Genomic DNA, 25,493 nt, shown 5'->3' on the forward strand with positions numbered 1-25,493 from the left:
GCGGCCGGACATGAAACCGTAATATTCCATCATGACAACGCTAGGGCACATGTTGCGATACCTGTTAAAAACTATTTAGAAAGAAGTCCAGACCTTGTCCCGTCCGACTACTATTTTTTTCGATCGATGCAGGACTCTCTCCTTGGGATACGCTTCTCTTCAGAATCGTAATTAGCATGATTCGTTCATGGCCTCAAAAGATAATCAATTAATTTTAAGTTTTATTTTTTTAAGAAATTCCGGTATTAATTATATTCATTTATTTTTTTAGAAAATTCTTTCACATTTTTTATTTTACTACGACAAGGGTAGCAAAGCGCACCGGGTCAAGCTAGTAAAGAAAGTATAACAAGTAGTCCAAATCTTTGACAGCAGTACCTAACTCTAAACATGTGTTAGTGAAAAAGTACCTAAGTCTAAATATATTGTATTAAGTTTCAATTTGTTTGATTTTCAATACCAAAAATAGAAACTCTGTTCTATAATTTAAATTCTACCACAAATAAAATTAAGTGTCAAAAATTAAAAAAAAAATAATTTTTTTCATTTGTTCAAAATTAAAGCCAGGGCACAATAAGAAAGGTGACTGCATCACTACAACAATACAAAAACAACAGGTACTTTGTTTTTGTTAAAAAGTAGGTGAACTGTCAAAGTTGCTTGTTGTTGTTTTTGCTTTTGGGTTTGTTGTATTTTTCGCCACAAGTGAATTGACAATTCAAACTGAATAAAAAAAAAAAAATAATCAGCTGTTTCATCGCAGTCACCTTTCTAAGTGTGCCCTGATTAAAGCTTTTTGGAAATAAAAGTGTGTAAAAAAATAGTAAAATATTTTATAGAAGGTAATAACGTGGTTCGGCCTTTATTTTGTCGCAAAATCTCAAGAATTTTGATGTGTTTAATTCTCTCACAATGTACCCGTATATGTAAGAGAGTAATATTGAAAAATAGAGTGTTGGACTACTTGGTATACTTTGCTAGTAAATTCATAAAAATTACTGAGCCTTTTTGTTATAGATTTGAATTGAGCTATTGAATAAGCTATCTGTAATGAATTTTAATTAGTAAAAAACTTGAATGATTCAATAAGCAATTAATTCTATAAGTAATGAATTCTCAAAGGAACAAATTCAATAGGTTTAAAGAACTAAATATGCACATTAGTCTATGAATTAATTCGTTATGAATTCTTGGAATAGAAACAAATTTAATTTGATTTTAAACATTTTATTAAAAAGTTATTCTTTCTATCCTTTGTTTCCAAACTACTTCTTTTAAAGCCTGTTCACTTATGTAATGCCTTGGATAAATATTACATCGAGCTGTAGCTATAGCCAGAAATTATTTGTGTATTGCAGAAACCCTTCCTCTTTGATGACACGGGAATCTTGATGAATACGTTCTCCTTGCTCATTGCTTAGATCTCCATGACTTTCGAGAAACTTCCAGATAGCTTTTATATTAGATGCCAAATATAAAGATATCTGACCAAGCATTTAAATCAAGCTCTGTCTACGAATCTATTAATTTTGTATCATTCATTTTAATTTTCTCTAATTTTAACAAACATAAGAAAAACATCATTATTTTTTCTATGTAGTGGCGGCAAAATAATCGTGTCAGTACGTTCTAATAGATGGTGGTCCACAGTTTGCCTCATATTTTCTCATAAGAATAAATTATCTTGTTTAGCTCTGCTGGCCCAGAGACCTACAATACAGGGAAACATAGTGCAACCGTTTTAATTGTCGTGAAGACTGTTAAACATTTTTAAATCGATGCAAATTACCCCTTTCCGTAGCCGCCAAATAACTTACATACATAATTCATACATCAATATATAGGGAATTCTCCCGGCTCGAGAACAATAATAGATATTTCAAAGACCTTTACAACGACGTATATATGGCCAAGGTAAGTCGGGCCCTCAATGGGTGAAAATTGGGGAACATATTTTTTACCCGAATTTTTTTTTAGAAATAAATTTAAAAAAATTGTTTTCCATCAAATTTTTTTCGCTAATAAATTAAAAAAAAATTGTTTTTAAATTTTTTTTACATAAAAATATTTAAAATTTTTTTTTAATGTATAATTTGGTGAAGGGTATATAAGATTCGGCATATATCTCTCTCACTTACTTTTTCGATCTTTTTGTGCCTTCATTCAGCGATGATGCTATCAATTCAGAGGTACCCCAAGATTGGAAGGATATATCTTACAAGATTAACCCTCTAACCGGCTACTTTATTTGGTTATTTTTCCCGTTATAACGGTAAATATGTGTAAAGAGGCAAACAATTTACTTATTGTGATAAACAAGAACGTGCACTTCTCTTTTGTTTGTTTTTATTCCAACGTATTTCTATTTTTTTCAAACAATAACCTGGTACATTATTTTACCTCGAAATAAAATTAGGCGGTTAGAGGGTTAAGATCGTTTGACAAGCTTTCAAACACCGTATTATTTGTTCAATGATAGAATCAAGATCATGATCTTGTTCTTAGAGTTCTAAATGCTTGTACTTGGATACTCCCATTTGCTTCGATTGTGGTAGTTGGGATACAAAATTTGAACGCATCTCTTTTTAACTATTGCTTCTCTATATAAGAAACAACAGAAGACTCTAAGTTATTCATAAGTTGAAGTTGTGATAATGTTCAATTCTAAAAATTCAACTAAGATTTACTTAAATAAAAAAAAAGGTTTCCTGATGATCTAGCCTAAGCAACTAGTGAAATGCGCATAGGAACTAGCTTATCCCCCAACAATAAATTTCAGTGAATTTATCTGAATTCTTAACAAAAAAAATAAGTTTTTAAAACATTATCAAAATTTATTAATATTTATTAAGAATCTATGATGCTAAAATGATTTATTTAATGTTCAAATGGTTTAGCTGGTAATACTTTGCCAGCACATTGACCAAAACCAATACGCAAACCATTACGTTCGCAATGGCCACGAATAATGACTTCATCGCCGTCTTGCAAGAATTTACGAACAGCACCATCTTTAAGATTGACTGTCTTCGAGCCACGCCAGCTGAGTTCAAGCATGGAGCCATAAGAGTCCTCTGTTTCACCACTAATCGTACCAGAAGCCATTAAATCACCGGGACGTACATTACAGCCAGTAACTGTGTGATGAGCGATCTGTTGCAAGGCAGTCCAGTATAAATATTTGGTGTTGGATTTGCAGATTTGAGATTCCTCACCATTGTCGGCTAAAATATGAAATTAAATAGAAGTTTATAGCTTATTTTCTAAAAAAAAAAAAACTATGTAACTCACGTTTAACAAACACTTCCAAATTAATATCAAAGTTGAATGGTTTTTCATGTTTCAAGTAGGGGAAAACCTCGGGTTCTTGTGGGAAATTATCTACCAAGAAAGGTTCCAAAGCAGCAACTGGTATAACCCAGGGCGATATGCTAGTACCCAAGTTCTTGGCTGTAAAGGGTCCCAAGGGAACATATTCCCACTTTTGGATATCACGAGCACTCCAATCGTTCATTAAAGTAAAGCCAAATACATGCTTATAAGCCTCTTCGACGGGTATACGATCGCCCAATTTATTGCCGGGACCACCAATGAAAAAGGCCATTTCCAATTCGAAATCTAACAATTTGCAGGGACCAAATACAGGTGGTTGGCCATCAACTGGCAAAGTTTGACCCAGAGGACGACGTATGGGAGTGCCTGAAACAACCACTGAACTGGCACGTCCATGATAACCCACTGGAATATGACGCCAATTGGGCATTAAGGCATTTTCTTTGCCACGGAACATAATGCCCACATTGGTGGCATGATGAATGGACGAATAGAAATCAGTGTAGTCACCAATGTCAGCTGGCAAATGCATTTCACATTCAGCTTGAGGAATGATAACACTAAAAGAGATAATAGAGATGTGGTAGTCACCCCAGCGGTAAATAAAAAATATACCATTTCCTTTCTTACCTTTGCACCAACTGGGCATTTTGTTCCAACTGGGAATTTTTCAACAACAACTCACGGGTTCTTGAACGTACTACATTCCAGGCAGTGTAGCCGAGACCCATTAACAAATTCAATGTTTCCGAGTTCAAAGCATCCTAAATGTATAACAGTTATTAGAATTGCAAACACTTGAAATTGTTATACTCGTAATTTTAATTAAGGTTTTGGTGTTTCAAATAGAATTGAATCGTTTAAAAAACTATTTTATAATTTACCTGTACTTCTGGTGCATACAAAGAGGCAACACCACTCAAATCCAAAACACTGTCACCAATGGCAACGCACAAACGCTTGCGAGGCTGTAAAATGTGAAAGATAAAAAGAAACAACAAAGTTGTTTAATTAAATATTAATACTTGTGGATTTAAATTTTATTTTTTTGTGTTTTTTTATTATCATTCGATTCAGTAAAATGTTGTTGTTTGTTATCAAAATGTTGTTATTAGTTTTCATATCTACTAGATACTTTTATTATAAGACACACATTAGCTGTATCTGAGGCACACGAAAAGCTGAAAACAAGTCTAATTTCTTGTTGTTAATTTATGTAAATGCGATACAAATATGCACCATTTCTAGTCTTAATTTAAATTTTAGTGTTTTGTTTTCTAGTTTGATCTTAAAATATAACGATCATTAAACTAGAATAACAAGATTCTGCTAAAAGACATGTGATTTTTCTCAATTTTTATGAATAAAAACTTAAATTTTACTTACATTAGATTTTGTGGAGAAGACACCATAAGGTAAATTTTCCAAAGGAAAATCACTTCCAGCCGGTACATGAACAAAAGTTGTGGCCATTGTATTGTGTGTTGTTGTTTCTATTATCGGGGAATTGTTTATGTTTTTCGAAAAGTGTTTGGCTGTGATAGCTGCAAGTAGAACTATCAAGAGTGCGTAAACAAGTTGCTTTTCGTACGCCAGTTGAACAGAGACTGATTGAAAAATGGTTTGAAACGATCGATCTTAGCAAGGCGAATTCATATGAGGTGGTGCCAGTTATACAATAACATCAATTGGTCTTAGCAAATGTTAAAAAACAGAAATGAAAAATTAAGAAAATTTTGTGTGGATATTTGAACATCGGTGTTTAAAGTTATTTATGTAAAAAATAAATATTTTTTAATAAGCATAGAATATATAGATATTGAAATATAAAAACAAGCTAGAACCAAACAAGTGATATAAAAAGTAATCAGCTGTTTGACTGACTCCACCTTATATGAATTCGCCATGGTTCTAATTTGCTCCGGTAATCACGCTCTTTAGCTGCCGGAAAACATATGATTGTGTTGCCACACTAATGTTCATTTTATTTGAGTCAAATGGACAACACTGTAGTACAGTAATGACAGGTGAAAAGATTAAACTGGTTATTATTAAATTAATAATAACTAAATACCTACTTTTGCACAAAGAATACAAATTCCTTTAAAATTTGTATTATTTTGCCAAGTCGTTTCCACAAAATATGCAGAAACTCTTATTTATCTAGTTAATAGGATAACTCTTATTTTAATTATACGAAAGATAACATACAAAATTTGGATAGAATAAAGTTAAAAGGTTTATTAAGTAATGTAAAGACTTTGGTATTTTTAATAATTCTAAAAATCTGATTTCAGACCTTTTTTACTTTTCATAATGGTACAATATCTGCTTAAATTTTTATTTAATTTTCTATTATCATAAATAATATCTCCAATATGTTTATATCCTTCACCATGAGAGTGGCAAGGGTATAATATATAAGTTTGTAATTTCCACATTTTTTCATTTGCGACCCCGTCTGTATGTTGAAATTAACTTTTCATAACGCCCAAATAACTTACAAACTTGATTCATACATCAATATATCCGCTATAGACACGGTTCGGTTGCTATATTTGAAGTATATCTGGACTATTAAGTCATTAATATAGACAATGTGGATATCTAATGATAGATATTTCCACGTATGTATATAACGTCATAGTACATCGGACCAACAATGGGTAATAATCGGGACAAATATTTTTAACCCGATTTTGTTCACCAAAAAACTTGTTTGTCATTCAAAAAAAAATTAAAAATTTTGGCATAAACTTGTATATAGATTTTGTCATTCCGTTTGTAACATCTCAAAATATTTGTCGCAGACCCACATTGTATATATATATTCTTGGTCCTCATAAGATTCTACGACGATCTAGCTATGTCCGGCCGTCTAACTGTTGAAAACACGTTCGGGCACAAACGAAAGGAGCTAATTGGCTGTAATGTTCCACAAATATTCTCTGCTGATAAGGTTTGTTTGGTATCGAAAACAAGCAATATCGGCCCAAAAAAAATTTGGATGTTCGTTACTAAAATAAAAATTTAATTCATTTTAATATACCGTTTCTTGCGTTTTTCAATCCATATCTGAAACTATCGTATAAATCAATTAGCGTATAAAACCAATTCTAGCGAGGAGGAATGGGGTCGTCATGTAGCTTGATATTGTTTCGGTCATACAATCAATATTGGCCATTGTTAGCTATGAGCATTTCCCATCCTTCTGGCAACATAAGGATTCCAATCCAAAAGAATTGCTCATCTTTTAGGCCAATAGCGGATACTCTGTTCCAAATTGAAACGTATTCCAGAGAGAGCGTTCTGCATCGATCGAAACAAATAGTAGTAGGACGGGGCACGGTCTGGACTATAAAGCGAGTGAGACAAAACTTCCCAACCACTTAATTCTAAATCTTTTCAACAGGTATTGCAACATGTGGATTAGCGTTGTCATGATGGAAGATTACGGTTTTATGTCAGGCGGCATATTATGGGCGTTTTTCGTCCAATGCTCGCTTCAAACGAATCAGATGAGTTCGGTACAGGTTCCCTGTGATGGCCTGCTCAGAGAATTACATATATACAAATACAGAGAATTAACTTAGCGGCATGGATATTTGGCCTTGGTGTCGGGCTTCACATTCGGGTTATTGTAATGGATCCAATTTTAATCGCATGTAATGATTCGGTGCAAACATTATTTTCTTTTATAGCCTTCAAACACAATTTCGGACATGCAAAATCGTCTTTCAAGGTCTATCGGCTTCAATTCGCATGATACCCAATTTCCCTGATTTTGGATGAATATGATGTTTGCTGCTCGCAAACATTTTGTAACTGCTGGGGTAGCTCCCAATGATTTTGCAAGCTCTGATTGAGTTTGACAACAATCTTCATGGAGTAATTGGTCTTCAATCTTTTTTGGCTAGCCTGAGTGATTTTTGTCTTCCGTGTCAATATCACCACTTCTGTGTAACACACAAAACAATAAACATGTTGAAACCGATGGAACACATTCACCACAAGTTTTTGTGAGCAATCAGTGTGCTTCTGCGGCACTTTTTTTCAAATTAAAGTAAAGCAAAACTTCCCGCATAAAACATTTAGTTGGCAAAATACTTTGTTGTTTACCCTTCAAAATGACATATATGTAAGTTATTAAAATTAAAAACCGTGTCCAAAAATACTCCATCTATTGTAAATCCCACATTTTTAAGTCATACACCCAATATTATTGTAACTTAACTTGCTTTCTAGTATCCAAATGTTTTTAATTTAAGTTCTCCATCCCTGCGCATAACTCTCCGCCCATAAATATGCTTCATATTTTTCACAAATTATTTTGTGAAATGTGGAAGCAAGAAAAAACACAAATTGATTTTGTTTTTTTTTTTGGCTTTTTCTTTAATTTATTATACAACATTTAACACATTGAACTATACAGTGATATTTAAGTACATTTTCATACATATTATAATAATAATTTAAATATTTGTGGTTTTATTTTATATTTTATTTCCTTCTTTTGTTTAATTGTTTGGCTATTTGATTATTATTTTGTGTTTGTCTTTTCATGTTTAATTAATTAGGTTCATAGTTGTTGTTTTTTGTGGTTTTATTTTTTATATATAGATTTATTTATTAATTTATTTATTATTTATATATGAATAGGTACGTACACACATTTAAATTATTTGTTTTGTTGTTGTTTTTGTTGCTGTTATAATTTATTAAACACATTTAATTTGTAGTATGTAGATTTGTGTTTTTTGGATTTTTTTTTAGCTTTTTGCAATAAATAAAATAATTAACAATTTAACAAACTCTACAACAACAATTTGTTTTTGGTTTTGTTTTTTTATTAGATGTAAATGATGTTATTATATACTGTATTTTATTAAGCTTGTTGTTGTTTTCTTTGTTGTATTTGTACAATATAGAGAGAGAATACACACACATTGATAAATTTATTTATTTATTTATGTTGTAGCTTTTTTAATTTTAAATATTTTTTAAAAATTTCTTTTTTGTGTTTAAAATCTGCCTTTTTAATTTTCTTTTTTTTTTTGGCAGTTTTTTTTTATATTTTGAAAAAATACTTAACAGGGTGTTTGAAAGTTTTTGATTATTTGTGCATAAATGTTGATTTGAAATATGTTGGCGTTGAATGATGATATTTACTTTTCCAATACGTACATACATATGTATAATTGTTTAATTATTTTTTTTATTTATTTTTGTTTTGTTTTTCTAAGAGTTTTAAGAAATTAAAATTAAAATATTTTTTTTTTGGTTTTTTTAAATTTATTTATAATAAAATGGTGCAATTATTTTGTTTTTTTGTTAAATATGCGTGCAATTTTTTTAAAAACTAAAAAAGAAATAAACATTTTATTTAATTACTTAGTTATTATTATTATTAATTTAAGTTAGATTATTTATTTAGTTATTATGTTTTTGCATAATTTGGTGGCATTTGTAGCCGCTTGCTCTCCTAATCATTAATTATTGTCAGTCACAGCTGGAATAGTTTTAGCCTTCGACTCATTATGAGGCAAGTCTAAATAGTAATTTAATCATTTCTATTTATTTAAATTATTATTATTATTAATGTTGCTTAAATCTAGGGTTATTAGGTGTTATTCTAAAATGTCTTCCACAAAGTTTTCATTTTTTGTTTTGTTTATAATACATTAAATATTGACTTTGTTTTGGTTTTATTCAAATTGAAAATTGTCTTCATTTATGTAATTTATTGTTTTTTTTAGTTAGTTTTATATATAATTCATGTCTTCCAAACATTTTATTAAAAATTAAAAGATTATTTAAGATTTATTTATGTTTTTTTTTCTTTTTTTTTGATACATGTACTATGTATAAAGATTTTTATTTATTTTTTTTTGTATAATGAAAACTTTATAAACAGTATTAGCGCCATTTTCTAGCAACACTGTGGAAAAAAGGAAATTAACAAAAAAATTAAAAATTTATATTGAAAATTATTAAATCAAACTGAATACCAGTTATTTTTAATCTTGCATTGAGATTGAATCATTCGTGAACTATTCTAAACAATACATTCGGGAATGAATAGCAAAAATTTTTCCCTTTTTTTGGGAAATGAGTTAATTTTGGAAAAGTAGCTGTTGTACACGTATATAGTTAAACATATTTCGAATAACATGAGTTTTCATATTATAAACATAGCTGTAAATTCTTTCAGTTTTCGCGAACTTTGGTAATTCGGGAATGAATCGCGAAATTATCTAAAAAGCTAAAAATGGCATAGCTTGTGCTTGAAATTTTCTTGAGCAGTTTACTATATTGAAAATTTTCACTTTTGGGAATGTTCACTCTTTTACAAACTCTTCAATTTCATGAACTTATTTTTAATTATTGAGAAATTTTTAAAAAAATAGCAAAGTGCCGATATGCAAGATATTTCGCTATCAAGAACTGTTAGAAGTTTTGCAAACATACTTTAATTCATATGTACTTTAAAGCCATTTTGTTTCGGGAATTGTTCTGTTTCTAGATTTGTTCGCAAACAAACAATTTAAAAAATAACGGACCAAGCATTTTGGTTAATTTGTCTAAAATCCTACAACTTATTTCTAAAACGTGTTGCTATATAGCAGATATCGCCAAATTATCTAAAGTTCTGAAGATCAAACAATGATTTCATTTCATCATAAAATTATTTAAAAAATAAATTAAAATAAATTTCAATTATAAAATAAAAGAAGTTTATAATTTTTTTTAAGTAAAAACAAACATTCTGATTTAAAAATATATAAAATGTAAAACGAAAGTTAAATAAATTTATAAAAAAAACTATAATTTGTTCACAGTGTAGCTAAAAAACGGTTTCTAAAATTGTTTGAAAAGTTAATTGTATGAATTGAAAGGTGAAGAATGTATACAAGTTGGAAGCAGTGGCGAATTTAGGAAAATTCAAGCGAATTCATTCTATTATAATATATGGAATTTGACAATCTCATTTAAAAAATTAATGAATTCGCTCGAATTTGCTTGAATTCGACCACTTGCTTCCTCCCAAGGTGAATTTATATACCAGTTGGTGGCAGTGGCGAATTCAGGCAAATACGAGCGAATTCATTAATTTTTTATCTATGCAGTTTGGTATTCGTTACAACTTTCACATTGTTGAGAGTTTAATGAAATTTAATGAATTCGCTCGTATTTGCCTGAATTCGCCACTGCCACCAACTGGTATATAAATTCGCCTTGTATACAAGTTGAAAGCAGTGGCGAATTTAGGAATATTCAAGCGAATTCATTAATTTCTAATTTAAAAACATCTTTCTTTGAATTCGCTCCAATTTTCTTGAATTCGCCAACTTGCTTCATCTTGATATTAATTCGCTTTGATATATGAATGTTTTTTGTTGTTGTTGTTGTTGTTTTCTGTAATTATAACGAGACATTTTTGTTTACATTTGATAATACACTTGAAGAAAATATTATTATTTTTTTTCAATTAATGTTTATAGGTAAAAGTTTAGAACAAAAAACCAAGGTAAAAATCAATCAATATAATAAATATATATATATTATATTAATGACTGGATTAAAATGAATAACAACACTAAACTCTTGGCTAAACATTTAATGCAAAATGTATATAATAATTAATTTGTTATTTAGGTTAATTATTTATGTATATCAAGAATTAAATGTGAATTATTTGTTTTATTTTTATATGTATATGTTTGTATATATTTACTTGTTATATATAAATATTTGATTTTGTTTGATTTATTATTTAATTTGTATAATGTTTAATTGATTTTGTTTGGATGTTTTTAATTTTGTTTTAATATAATTGTTTTGTGTTTGTTTGTTAATTGATATGCTGATTCCAATTAAACAATTAAATCAAAAATCCAATACAAAACATAAAACAAAATTACAATTAAAATCAAAAATTAATTTATAAATTAAGGAAGACGACGATATGTTGTGTTTATGATAATTGTGTTGGTTGCATTTTTTTTTTAAAATTAATTTTTTTGTTTTTTTTTTAATATATTTTAAGTTTACTAAAGTGTAGTGTCCTAGTTGGTTGACATTCTGTTAACTCCTGGCAGGGAGCTGTAGAATCTATTCAAACTATTTCACCTGGAAGCCCTTTAGTGATTTTGTTGTAGTTTTTCTTTAGTTTAAAGAAAAAACAAAAAACGTAAAACTTATTTTAAAAAGAAAAATTATAATTGTTTTCAACTGAAAATTAATTTCATTAGTTATTGACATTTCTAATCTGAAATCCTTAATAAAAAAATTAAGGATTTCAGACATTTCCTAATACATAATTCAGTATGTATTATTATATATAATGTGTGTGTGTGTTTTGTGTTTTGTGTTGTTTTATGTATTTAGTTAGTTTTAGTTATTTTTAAATTTGTTTAATAACACTTTGTTTATTAAATTTTATTTCAAATTAATTACAAATTAATTGATGCTCATAGGGATTAGTTTTTATTTGTAACTTCTTTCTTCCTAGTTTTCACTTTAAGTTTATAATTGAACCTTAATAAACAGCTTTAGTTTTGAAAACAAATATTATGTAGAACAAAAAAATTATATTTAATAAATTAATAAGTTTTTAACACAAAATAAAAGTTTAAAGTCCCTTTCTAGGAAAAGAGACTAAATTATGTAAATTAGTTTTTAAACAAAAATTATTTTTTTTTTTAAATTTACCGCCTTAAATAAAACGAAAGAAATAAAGAAAACTCTTATGAATTCAAAGCTGTTCTCAATCGTTTATATAAAAAATGGCGATAAATCACAATTGCACAATGACCCGCCATCTCCAGTTTTACACAATGAAGCGCAAAGTTGATTCCAGTCTGGTGTGATTGGTGTTGTGTTCTCAATTGCTCCATATGGCACAACTTGTGGTTGTTGTTGTTGTTGGTTTAAAGTTTTAAAATTTTCCAAAATCATATATTCGTCGTTTTTATCCCTGTTACATGGCGTACAACCGGTCAGTGTGACACTATTAAAATCACAGATTATGGCGCAGACGTTTGTCTGTTCTTCGGCTTTCATGTAGGCATCAAAATCATTTGTGATATAATTTTTACATGTACAAACATCATCACCTACAAGAAATAAGGAAGGAAATTGTTAGTAATTAAAGTATTTTTGTTGGAATAAATCTCAAATAACCTTGTCAAAAACTGAAGTCTGTTATCAAAAACCTAACTCTTGAAACAACACATTATATGCTCGTAATCGTATTCTCTCGTCACTATGTTTGATAGACTTCAATTTTCGAATTCAAATTAAAGTTTATCTCTTAACCATCCTCTTAAAGAATTCATTACGAATTATTTCATTGGCTTAATTCCTTAGAGAACTCATTCTTTATAGAGTTAATTACTGATTGAATCATTTAAGTTTCCTTTAAATCAAATCCTTTACAAAATAGCTTAATCAAATTTACTACATGATTAAATTTTTATTCAATTCAAATCTATTGCTAAAAGACTTCAGAATTTTTTTCATTCATTTTGTAAATGATTAAAAACAATACAAACAAAAACGAATGAAGAAAAACAAGTAAGAAAGTATAGTCGGGGAAGCCTGACCACATGATACCCTACACCAAGTATATGATTATAAATAGTTTTCTTTTGATATGAAACTTATTTTTATTGAATCTTATTTGGATACCAAACTTTTTAAGATATTTATGCTCGTTAAAGTAATTTTCGGAAGTGGGAGCCTTATAGCTTTTATTATGACTAATTATGAACCGATCGTCACAAAATTTGGTGCGATGATTTGCGTATATATGAAACATATTTGTGTTGAATTTTATTTGGATACTAACATATTTCAGAGATTTATGCACATTAATGAAATTTTCGAGTATGGTGCTTATATGGGAGCTATGGGATATTGTGGACCGATCGGTACTAAATTTGGTAATATGAGTTCAAATTATTTGTGCTGAATTTGGTTTGGATATACATACAGTGCCGGACTTAAATATTCACACAGCATACTGATTTATCTTTAATCGTCCATATTTTTTAAACGAAAGAACATTCGTACGGGTTTCAACAAAAATATTTATATGGAAAAACTAAATATAAGATGGCACATTTCAGAAAAATAATTATCTAATGTTTCGAAGTTCGATTTTAAGGGGGACAAAAATATTCACACAGTTTCTAATTTTTAATAGGAAAATAGTTTTTTTAAATAGTTTAATATTTTGTGGAGTAGCCTATCTTTTTAATGACTTCTTTTAATCGTCTTGACATTGAATCTACCAATTTTTTGGTGACGTCAGCTCCAATATTTTTCGATTCTTGTAACAGGACTTCTTTAACTTGAGTCTGACAAATAATATGGTACTTTCCTACACGTCCGCAAAATGTATCCCACAGATGTTCTATGGGATTCATGTCAGGTGATTGCGGAGGAGTCTGGAGAATGTGGGGAACATGATGCACTGTCCATGTTCGGACGTCATGGGCTGCGTGTTTGGGGTCATTGTACTGTTGAAAATATAAATGTTCCCAAACTTTAACTTTAGAGCGCACTGTAGTAGTTTTTCTTTGAAAATATTAAGGTACACAGTTTTGTCCATTGAACCGTCGATGAAAACTAAGTTTCCTACATCAGATGCAGCCATACAACCCCACAACATGACCCCTCATCCGCCATGTTTGGCAGTGTTTACTACATTGTTCTTTTCCAATTCAATGTTTGGCCTTTTCCAAACTCTTACTCTGCCGTCCGATTGAAAAATATGAAACTTACTTTGGTCTGAGAGTAGTATTACGTTCCAGAAATCTTCAGATTATTCGTAAGTATTTTTCAATCGGACGGCAGAGTAAGAGTTTGGAAAAGGCCAAACATTGAATTGGAAAAGAACAATGTAGTAAACACTGCCAAACATGGCAAACGGCTTTTATTTGCAATCAAAAGTATCCGGTTTGTTTAAAGGAAATAAACCAACGTTTTGAAAAGGTTAAAACGTAACAATATATTACTGTGGGTCTACGACAAATAGTTTGATACGTTACAAACGGAATGACAAAAGCTATATACCCCCCATCTTTTTGATATAAAAATGTTGCTGATTTTTTTGAAAATTTAAATTTTTAAAATGCTAAGGTCGGATCTATAAAATCCCTTTACATAATATTGAACAACATATGTATATTAGGAAATGAAAAACTGGTTTTAATTTTTTGAAAACCGTTATGCGAAATAAAGAATATGTCTATTTCGGAAGGCTCTGGACATCAAAGTAAAACAAATTTTGAAATTATTTTTCTTTTATACTATTTCCCAAATGTAAATCCATTATTTATCTTTTTCTTATTTTCTGTTATTTTCGTTAATTGTTAGATATGGTATATACACACCGTTACAAAAGTATACATACTTAGACTTATTGGGCTTTTTTTAAACATCTATATGTTTAAAAATACAAGGCCTGACTCATTCACTCTCTCATTATCTAACTCATCAGTGAGTGGGCGAGTGAGTGAATGAATGAATGAGTCAGGCCTTTTATTTTTAAATATATAGATGTTTTAAAAAAGCCCAATAAGTCTAAGTATGTATACTTTTGTAACGGTGTGTAGATATAGCAATAATATAAGCAATAAGTTCTAGTATATTCAAAATATATAAAAATCATTCAAATCTAATAGAGAACAAAATTTATGCATCATTTTTAATTTAAAATAAACCCAAATTTAAAACATAAACTTATTTACACCTCCACTATATCCATGGTATATTTTATTAAAATTGGAATATTTGTTCAGAATTTGTAGATTTATTTCTACTTTTTTCCAGTTCTCCCACTGTGCGATATACATTATATCTGTAATTAAAAGATCTTCCCAACTTTGGGCCAAAACCATGCATGATCCAAGTATATGATATTAAAGGGAGAGTTCCGTAATTCGGAAAAAGGAGATGTTGTTTCTTCACTTTTTAAAATAACGCGAAACTCAATGAATTATGTCGGACTTTTTATACCCTTCACCTTGAGTGGCAAGGTATATATAAGTTTGTCATTCCATTTGTAATTTCTACATTTTTCATTTTCGACCCCGAAAAGTATATATGCATGTATATTCTGCATCGTTATAGATAGCGGAGTCGATATTGCCATGTCCGTGTGTCCGCCTGTATGTTGAAATCAACTTTCCGTATCCCGTAAATAACTTTCATACATGATTCATACATCAATATATTGCTATTTAAAATCGAGAAAATCGGCTCATAAATGGCTGAGATATAAGGTAAAAACTAGGACAACATTGATTTATGACCTATTTTTGATATATATTTGGATTACTAAGTCATTAATGGATATCTAATGATAGATATTTCAAAGACCTTTGCGTATATAACGCCATATTTTTTAACACGATTTTTTTTTCATACTAAATTTATTTTTTTTCAAAATAAATGAATTTTGAAAAAAAATGTTTGCTTTAAAATTTTTCGATTCACTAATAAATAAATATTAAATTACAATTTGATGAAGGGTAAATAAGATTTGGCAAAACCGAATTTAGTCCTATTTGGATCATTATTACAACTTTCATTTATGTTCGTAATAGTAAAAGTTAACTTTAAGGGTACCCTTTTCTATTACTTAAAGTTACCTTTTGCTCTTACGAACATAAAGGCAAGTTGTAATAATGGCGCTTACTTGTTTAACCCGTCAATGGTGAGACCGGGTGTATTAAAAAAATTTTATAAATTTATTCTCCGTTATTGTTTTTAAAAATGAATTTTAAAATTGAAAGAAAAGAAATTAAATGTCATTATTTTATTGTCAAAAAACATAGATTTAAAAAAAATTTTAGTGCATTTGACCGAGGTCACCATTTATGAAAGTAAAATTTGCGTCACCACTGGCGGGTTAATATGATTTGGAATATTATGAATTTGTTTTACAACTTGCTGAAATAATTAATCTTTTTTTGATGTCTGCAGCGTAATGTGAGAAAAATGTCCATCACAAAATTCGATTAAAAATAATTGAAAGTACCTAAATGATCAACTTTATATAACAAAAGTCCTTTATCACAATTTTTCAGTTGTTTAAAACAATTGATACAAATTTTCTGCTGGATATGGTTCATAAATCTGGCCGGAATTTCCGTCGGTTAAACACCTCGAAACTAAATTTGTTTTCTTCTTTATATGTAGACGAGTTGATAATAAAATTTAGTAAACTTACAAAAACTTGTTACATAACTAGTTTGTTTAAGATTTTTTTTAATTCATTTCAATTGTTGAGATACGTTCACATTGTTTAAAATATTTAACAAAAACCACGTAGCCAATATTTTAACCCAAAAGCTATTTTAATATATTAAAAAGTAAACATCGTCTAATGTTTAAATAGCGATATTTTACTTTTTGAAATATAGAAAATAAAAATGTTGAACAAAGTTAATGAGTTTCAGTTAAATAAATTACAATAACTAATAAATAGTTCTTCAATTAAAATGTTGTGTAATTTATTTATGAATATAAAATCTCATGCCAAATAAGTTGCAAATTAAAAAAAAAAAATAAAAATTTTAATTATTTGAATAAACTTACCTAATTGTAGTCCACATAATTCGGGGCATATTAACTCTTGTTTCGAATCCATAATTTCTTCGGCATTTTCAAGTTGCACACTTAAGGGTAAAAATGGCAAATTTTTACAATAGGGAGCACATACGGAGCCACCTAAAGCAGCTCTAAAATAAATTACAAAAGAAAACTTTTTTTAAAAAAAAAAAAAAACTCACTAAAGTTTAAATTGAATTTTCACAAACACACAAACAACAATCTCAGACAAATTTGAATTTAACAAAGTTTTCACATTAAATTTTATATGTATAAAGATACAAACACTTTAAATATTTTCTTATTTTCATTGGCCTGTTATTTTTTTTTAACTTTTCTTTTCTTCAATTATTTTTTTTTCATTCACTTTTGTTTTTGTGTTGCCAAGCAACTTACCCGCAGAGCTGTTGACACACCAAACTCCAATCTTGAACTGCACTTGATGGCGTTTGAATTGTTACAATATTATCAAGGTTCAAATTATTCTTGGCTGTCTGACTGACGACGGCATCCCCTTTTGTTAGCAGCAGTGACGTCAGAAAATCCTTATTTAATTGAAATGTCTTGCCATGCGCACTCACCAGCCACGTTACCGCCAATAGTATCAGCATTAGCCAATGTTGTAGCATTTTATATCTACTTGGAGTAAAAGAAAGAAAGAGATGGATGAACTATGACGTCAAAAGGATTTGAAAATGTGGGCGTTCTTATATTTTGGTTACATTTTTATTTTGTTAAACTTTTAAGCTGAAAAAATCTACTAGGTATTAATTGCGTATGTATCCATTTTAAATAAATGGCTGACTAACATAAAAAAGGATATTTATAGTGTAGAAATGTTACTTTAAACTGATGTGGATGTGTGACTGCAAGTGCTTGTATGTTTGTATGAATGTACGAACACTTTTTAACAATACTGTTGATGATGCAGTTGCATTGTAATGCACACAATTGTACGCCTAATTGTAGTGAAAATCAAATTACTATGCAGCAATGGCTACCAATAATGGTCATATCCTTAAGCCTACAACATCCTGTATTGTTTTCCATTTTATGTTTTTTTGTTGCATAAAATCGCCAGCAGCCCACTATTTGTTGTACGATTGTAAAAAATTGATTGTGTATTTTTTCTAGTTCACTTAGCAAGAAAAATGTATAAAAAAAGTTCTTTCAACAAAACAAGCAAATTCTTCTCAATATTAAACAAACCAACATAAAAAAGCAAACAATTGCATTTTAAGAGCAACCTTAACATATTTAAATAGGATTTTTTCACGTTACTATTGAAATTATATAATATGTACTTAAAACAAATGTAAGTATATAGTGTATCCACATTTGACCCATTTTCAACACCCGCCTCCCCCTCCCAATCTACATACATATTTACATACTCATACTAAAAAAAACCTTGTCAACTAAACTCTGAATTTACATGGCCATTTTCATCTTTCCTCTTCACTCCAAGTGTTATGACTTGAGAATTTGTTGGTTTTTTTCGCCTGTACTGGTATTTGGAACAAAATTATGTATTCACTTACTCACTCACTCCCGAAAATGAAAATGGTTTTTGGTCGGTGCCTGATAGCAAGAGCAGCCTTTAAATGTTTATATAAGTAGTATTGTTGAGGAAACGGAAAACAGCATTTTAGTTTTAACGCGTGATCCTTTTACACATCAAGTGAAATTAATCAAAAACTAAAAAAAGTAACTTTTAAGTAAACTGCTTTACTTAAATTCGAGTATAAAAAATAGAAAATATTTTTGCGTATCTGGGATATAGAGCTTATAATCATTATACATCAAAACAACAAGGAGGTAATATTTCAATTTTGAAAACAAACAAAGAAAATAGAAAACAACACAGTTTAAATCCTGTATAAATCAATTTAAGAAATACACAAGCTTTTGGTTAAATTTAATTAAATATGGAATGTAGAAGATTAAGTTAAAATGTCTTCAATTAATTATTTAAAAATATATGTATTTTGAAGACTTATTTATTTTTTAAATAATTCCCTAGAGAGAAGATAAATTGTTTAAACATCATTTATGAAAGAAACATGTAACTTAAATATAATTTCGTCTCGGGTATAGATAAATACACATAGACCGAAAACTCTCCTGTCAAAGACCTAACTCAGTTATGAAAAACCTAAGTGTTGAGAAAGTATTAAAACTATGTGAAATCAAAAACAACACTCGTATGTGTAACTTTTTTGAGTAATTTTTTTGTTTGAGTTTTTATCTAGTTCCGCTCTATGTTTTAGGTGAGAAAAACTGGAAACTTTTAGACACTCTTTGACAGATCAAGTAACTAACTAACATATTTCTACATATATCCTAGAAAGTGAGTAAACAACAGTGAATTACTTGACTTTTTTAAGATAATAATAATCATTAGAATCCAAACTAAACTTATTTTTCAGAACCGATCCTAATATTCAGCCTAATCTGCAACAAACCGAGACTTTTAAATTTTTTTCGATGGATAGATTTTATAATTTTCATTGTCTTAAAAAAATCAAATAATTCACTAGCGTTTAATCACTTTTGAGGCTGAGTAAATCGACAAAGATATGAAATTCAAAATGAGATATTGGTTAAAACATAATTGTAGTTATAATACAGATTATTATTTTTATAAATTCTAGTAATACAAGGATTACATTGCAAGTAGGGTTCCTAATTTCCATTTCTAATTTTCAATTTTCGGGAACTATTAAAAAATTATATTCATTCCCAGTAATTTTTTAATAAATTAAACCCAAAACCAGCGAAATTTCATATTGTTTTAAGTTGATCTACTAGAAAAGTTAATTTTGCTGGTTTAAATAAGAAATTTTCTGTTTTTCAATTAAAAATATTTTCTATTTTTAATTTAGATAACCGAAATTATTGGTTATAAAATGATAAAGTTACCAAAAATTCCTCAGGCCATTAACGTGTCTCAGGCCACTTGAACAAGAAATGTAGGGACAAAATTAACATATTTTGAATATATCCACTTGTATACGAAGTTTTGTCTTCGTAGGATACCGTTAACCTATTCGCAGATATGACCAAAAATATTGAATTTTTATAATGGCAGTTTCAAAACTCCATTTTCAAATTTTTAAAAATTTTGTTAAACAAATTTCAGCTTTATTGAGTATTGAGTATGTCATTACCTCCTATAGTTTTTCCGTACCTACTATTTAAATTTTGCGATTTTCGAGAAAAACTAATTTGTTGGCCATATTTTGGCGAATAGCCCAATCTTACTGTTATGTATTTTAAGTAAAACCTATTCAGAATATCTAGTCCTTAGCGCCAAATTATCGTAAGCGACAAAACACAAATTTAACGGGAGAAGGTTTTTTCGATTATTTTGGAATTTATACATAAAATTAAAAATGTTATGATGCGATATAATATAATTTCGTTCAAGCTAATTGCATATTTTTCAAAAATATTTATAAATTTTGACAATTAAAAATTCATGGAATACTTTATTGAAAAATATGACAAAAAATGTTTTTTATTGAATTTTTGCAGATACAAATTTTTCGAATTGAAATAAAATTGTTATTTATGAATAGTTTTTAATGAAATTTCACAGTTATGTAAAATTTTCTATTTAAAATGGAAAAATAAATACGAATTTTAAAATTTATTATCTGCAATCCCGCAATTCCCAAAAAATTGTTGAAAAATCCCAAAAATTAAAATTTTTGGTCGGAGTTATCGGAACCTTTTACAAAATAATTAAAAGCATATTGGGCCATCTAAAATCGGTTACTATATTTTGATATCGAATATGCGATTTGAGAATTATTGCCCTAAATTTTAATTTTACATAAAAAATAGGTGTTTTTTGAATGGTAAGAAAAATTTTTAATATTTTTTTTCAATTAAAATATTTTATGAAAACTTAGCTTTCAGGAAGTATAAGTTCCTTATCCTTTTTGAAATTTTTTGCGATAACTTAAAAAGAAACAAGTAAGAGTGCTATATTCGGCTGTGCCGAATCTTATATACCATTCACCAAATTATACTTCAAAATTTTAAATATTTTTAGGTAAACAAAATTTAATTTTTTTTAGTTGTTTTTTTCAATTTTTGGAAAAAAAATTTTCGATTGTTATTTTAAATTTTTTTTAATTTAAAATTTTTTTTTTTAAATTTTAAAAAATTTTTTTTTTGGTTTTTAAAATTTTTTTTTTTGAAAAAAAAAAATTCGGGTTAAAATTTTTTTTTCCGATTTTGACTCATTGTAGGTCCAACTTACTATGGTCTTATATACGTCGTTGCAAATGTCTTTGAAATATCTATCATTAGATATCCATATTGTCTATATTAATGTCTTAGTAATCCACATATAGGTCAAAAATAGGTCAAAAATCGAGGTTGTCTTGGTTTTTTCTCATATCTCAGCCATTTGTGGACCGATTTCGCTGATTTTAAATAGCAAAATTCTCGAAAGCATGTCTGACAGAATTATTGAAGATTTGGATCCCGAAGATATATGGGGTCTTCAGAAAACTGATTTCAACAGACAGACAGACAGACGGACATGGCATAATCGACTCCGCTATCTATAAGGATCCAGAATATATATACTTTATAGGGTCGGAAATGAAAAATGTAGAAATTACAAACGGAATGACAAACTTATATATACCCTTCTCACGAAGCTGAAGGGTATAAAAAAGTTCTTTTTCCCAAAAAATTACCGAAAAATCGACAACACTTCTTCTTTGCGCATGTGAAATTTCATTCAAACCAATCTAACCATTTAGAAGTTACAGATTTATTTCCCTCTTTTTTTTCTATACCACTATGTGTCGCTTACGATAAAATTCATTTACTGTAAAAGGTAAACATTGACTTACGATAAAATCTTACCCCCTATAATTTTGAAGTTATTAACAATTTTGATATTCTGACAACGCTAAAAAATCAGTCGGTCCATAAAATTTTAATTTTTGCAATAAAACAAAAATTTAGAAAATGTCGCTTACGATAATTTGGCGCTAAGGGATCGATATTATAGTACAGCTTATTTTAAATATACATACTCGGAAAGTTTTACTAAAATCGGAAAAAGTTTAATTGTGAAGGTCAAATGTCAAATTGTTCAATATTTTAAAATTCTAATAGAAAGATAGCGAAAGATTTTAATGAAACCTGAGAAAAATATTACATAAAGTCCAGCATAAATGACTGAGATATGAGCAAAAAAACACGACTAACTCAATTGTTTTCCTATTTTTGTATCTATATCTGGATTTTTAAGTCATTAATATAGACAATATGGATATATAATGATAGATATTTCAAAGATCTTTCCAACGACGTTTAACTCCATAGTAATTCGGACCTACAATGGGTCAAAAATGTGAAAAATATTTTTTTTAGTTTTTTTTTTCCATAAAATTTTGTTCAACCATATTTTTTTCACTAATAAAATTTTGCTCACCAAAAAATTGTTTTTCAAATATTTTCATCTTTATCTTGAAGTATACTTTGATAATGGGTATATAATGTTTAAAATAACGAATCTTTGCAATAATAAACAAATCTCGATCAATATTGCTAATGATTTATTATTCATATGTTTTTCGATTTGTTATATTGTAGATTGGACAGGTCTTTTAAATACCCTTCATTTGATTTTACCTGCAATATAAATCCGGTTCCAACAATAAATGGCCGACTGGCCTTTTCTTATGGGGTATTTTTATACCCTGTACCACCTCAATTCCGAAAATCATTTTAACGAGTATAGATTTCTTAAAATGTTGGTATTCAAAAGACACATAATTTTATGGCGATTTGGTCCATTTACCTCCGTAATTTCAACAAATAGATATCTATCGGTTCTTAGTTGCCTATGGAGTAAAAATATTTGGTAATTTTTACCCGTAGATTTTGATTTGAAATTACCTTTAAGGTAAATTTATCTGCTGGGTATTTTACACCGTAGAATACTATTTGTTGAAGTTATGGGCATTAGTCATAGCTCCCATATAAATTTTAAAAAAGAACTGTTTCTTACTTGTTAATACTTGAACCTTGTTTTTTCCACAGTTTATATCTATAGTAGAAAAGTTGACTACACCATTTCCAATTGTATTTCAGAATTTTCCAATTATATTTCAGAAATTTCCATTTGTATTTCAGAATTTTTAATTTATACTTAAAAAGTTTCTAATTGTATTTCATTTATTTCCATTTTCCATTTATATTTCAGAATTTTCCAATTATATTTCAGAAATTTCCATTTGTATTTCAGAAATTTTCGAAAATTTGCGAAAAAATGGTATGACAAACATTTTTTTTTTTAAATTTTTTTTATTTTATTATTCAAAACAAATTTATAACAAAAAAAATATTTTGGTGAAAAAAAATCTGGTTAAAAAATATTTTTCCCGATTTTGACCCATTGTAGGTCCAACTTACTTTGGCCTTTGAAATATCTAATATTGGATATCCATATTGTCTATATGACTGATACAAAATAGCTCAAAAATGGAGGTTGTCCTGGTTTTTTCCTTATATCGCAGCCATTTGTGGGCCGGGCCGATTGTCTCGATAGCAAACGAACCGGGAGAATTCCCGATATATTGATGTATGAATCATGTATGTAAGTTATTTGGGGGCTAATTATTGGTTTAATCACAATAATTCAAACATTTAAGGTTTATTTAATATTTAAATTTCTCGAAAAATCTGGAAACTTAAACTCTTCTATTGGTGGGCAATTTAAAAACGTAATTTTGTAATTTTTATTTTTCCATAATATTTAATTCTTTTTTTGTAACATATTGGCGAGAAACTTAACTGTGATACGATTTTAAGGGATTTTTCATTTTAGTCTATAAACTAAATATCTCCGATACCTAATATATTTGGACGTTTTTGATATGTATGTTTTCAAATATTTCATGCTACTAAAAAGTTATTATGATTTGTTTAAACGAATTTTTTATTAACAAATTTGTATAGTTATTTCTTTTACTAACCATATATTTTAGTTTGAATAAACGGTCTTAACTTGAACGGTATTTGAAATCAAACTGAATATAAATTTATCTGCGTATTAATGTTTTATTAATATTTTGTCTCTATAGTATTATGGGTTTAATTTTAATATTGTAATCATAAAAGTTTGTTGTAGCTTTTCCACAGTTAATTATCAAATTAAACAAAAACGTTTCGTATGTTTTCGTTTAATAACAATATTGGCGCAATTAATTTGAATGAATTTTCTCGAATAATCCTTAAATTTGTATTCCTCGTATAGTGTTGATGCGATTATTGTTGGTAATAAACTGAATTTATTATTTATTTATTTAATTAAGTTGTTAGTATTTCAACATTTAACGAAAGTAAAAAATAAAACTTCTCAACATTAATTTGTACTGATAAATACAGGTGAATTCCACAATTAAGTGGATGGCTGAATCGAGAGATAACTGCGTTTTGTTTAGTGCTGTATGTGTCATTCTCATAATGCGGAGGGAGACATGTCAAAATCGGGCGGACAGTTTAATTGTGATAAAAAGTTCATCGATACATTTTACTTTTTGTTATTTTTATGAGTTTTAACAGAACTTTTAAAGAAAATATTCTTGAAAATTGAGTTTATGCATGAAAAAGAATCTGTTATAAATATAAGTCTATGTATAGCGTTTTTTCTTACATCTCAGCTTTTTATGGACCGATTTTTCTGTTTCTCATGAATATACTTATCTGGGACCATAGGATATCTGGGCGCTTCGTAAGGTATTTCCAACGCACAGACAGACGGACATCCTATATAGTATTCCCTGCATATAAGGGTCCAGAATATATATACTTTATAGGCAAATGAATATTGTCGATTTTACATTCGGAATCACAAATGAATTCGGTTCGCAACAAACTACCAAAGTGAAAGGAAACTACTACTTTATTAAGTTTTCGAATAATTAAACCTGTAATTTCTACATTTTTCATTTGCGACCCCGCAAAGTATATATATTCTGGATCGTTATAGATAGCGATTGATACATCAATATATCGAGAATTCTTCCGGCTCGGTTTCTTTTCAAAAACGACAAAATCGGTCCACAAATGGCCGAGATATAAGGAAAATACCGGGACAACCTCGATTTTTGGCCTATTTTTGATCTATATCTGGATTACTAAGTCATTAATATAGACAATATGGATATTTAATGATATTTCAAAGTCAATTAATTGCAACGATGTATAAAAGGCTATAGTAAGTTGGACCTACAATGGGTTAAAATCGGGAAAAATATTTTTTAACCTGAATTTTTATTCATCAAAAAAATTTTTTTGTCATAAATTCTTTTTAAAAAAAAAAATTTAAATTTAAAAAAAATGTAAAAAACGTTTTTCAGAAAAAATTTGGAAAAAAAACCTTTTTCAAAAAAATTTAAAAACAATTTCCAAAAAAAATTAAAAAACAAAATATTTAAAAAAAATTAATTTTAAAGTATATTTCTTACGTTGAGTGAAATACTAGATTACATATTTGCTTTCTATTG

General features: G+C 28.6%; 2 protein-coding genes across 2 annotated transcripts; both read right to left on the minus strand.

Annotated features, from left to right (window-relative positions):
• Positions 1-2,813: 2,813 nt before the first annotated feature.
• Positions 2,814-4,937, minus strand: Faa (fumarylacetoacetase). Its single transcript, XM_065503335.1, has 5 exons — positions 4,720-4,937; positions 4,218-4,301; positions 3,964-4,097; positions 3,292-3,893; positions 2,814-3,224 (listed from the first exon to the last, which is right to left on the minus strand). Exons 1-5 carry the CDS (start codon positions 4,804-4,806, stop codon positions 2,878-2,880), a joined length of 1,254 nt encoding a protein of 417 aa, XP_065359407.1. The 5' UTR covers positions 4,807-4,937; the 3' UTR covers positions 2,814-2,877.
• A 7,124-nt stretch (positions 4,938-12,061) lies between these two features.
• Positions 12,062-24,151, minus strand: LOC135954487 (uncharacterized). Its single transcript, XM_065504667.1, has 4 exons — positions 23,961-24,151; positions 17,350-17,589; positions 16,942-17,084; positions 12,062-12,449 (listed from the first exon to the last, which is right to left on the minus strand). Exons 2-4 carry the CDS (start codon positions 17,580-17,582, stop codon positions 12,109-12,111), a joined length of 717 nt encoding a protein of 238 aa, XP_065360739.1. The 5' UTR covers positions 17,583-17,589; positions 23,961-24,151; the 3' UTR covers positions 12,062-12,108.
• Between the last annotated feature and the right edge of the window lie 1,342 nt (positions 24,152-25,493).

This window comes from Calliphora vicina, chromosome 3 (assembly GCF_958450345.1).
Source record: "Calliphora vicina chromosome 3, idCalVici1.1, whole genome shotgun sequence".
Taxonomy (NCBI): Eukaryota; Metazoa; Arthropoda; class Insecta; order Diptera; family Calliphoridae; genus Calliphora; species Calliphora vicina.

What these genes read in the sequence shown, in the direction of transcription:
- Faa (XM_065503335.1), bottom strand. Translation starts at nt 4,806, where the DNA reads ATGGCCACAACTTTTGTTCATGTACCGGCTGGAAGTGATTTTCCTTTG. An exon ending in TCTTCTCCACAAAATCTAAT is followed by an intron (nt 4,302 to 4,719) that starts GTAAGTAAAATT and finishes CACATTTTACAG; the next exon opens with CCTCGCAAGCGTTTGTGCGT. An exon ending in AATGCCCAGTTGGTGCAAAG is followed by an intron (nt 3,894 to 3,963) that starts GTAAGAAAGGAA and finishes TATCTCTTTTAG; the next exon opens with TGTTATCATTCCTCAAGCTG.
- LOC135954487 (XM_065504667.1), bottom strand. Translation starts at nt 17,582, where the DNA reads ATGCTACAACATTGGCTAATGCTGATACTATTGGCGGTAACGTGGCTG. An exon ending in GTGTGTCAACAGCTCTGCGG is followed by an intron (nt 17,085 to 17,349) that starts GTAAGTTGCTTG and finishes AATTTATTTTAG; the next exon opens with AGCTGCTTTAGGTGGCTCCG. An exon ending in ATTATGTGGACTACAATTAG is followed by an intron (nt 12,450 to 16,941) that starts GTAAGTTTATTC and finishes TATTTCTTGTAG; the next exon opens with GTGATGATGTTTGTACATGT.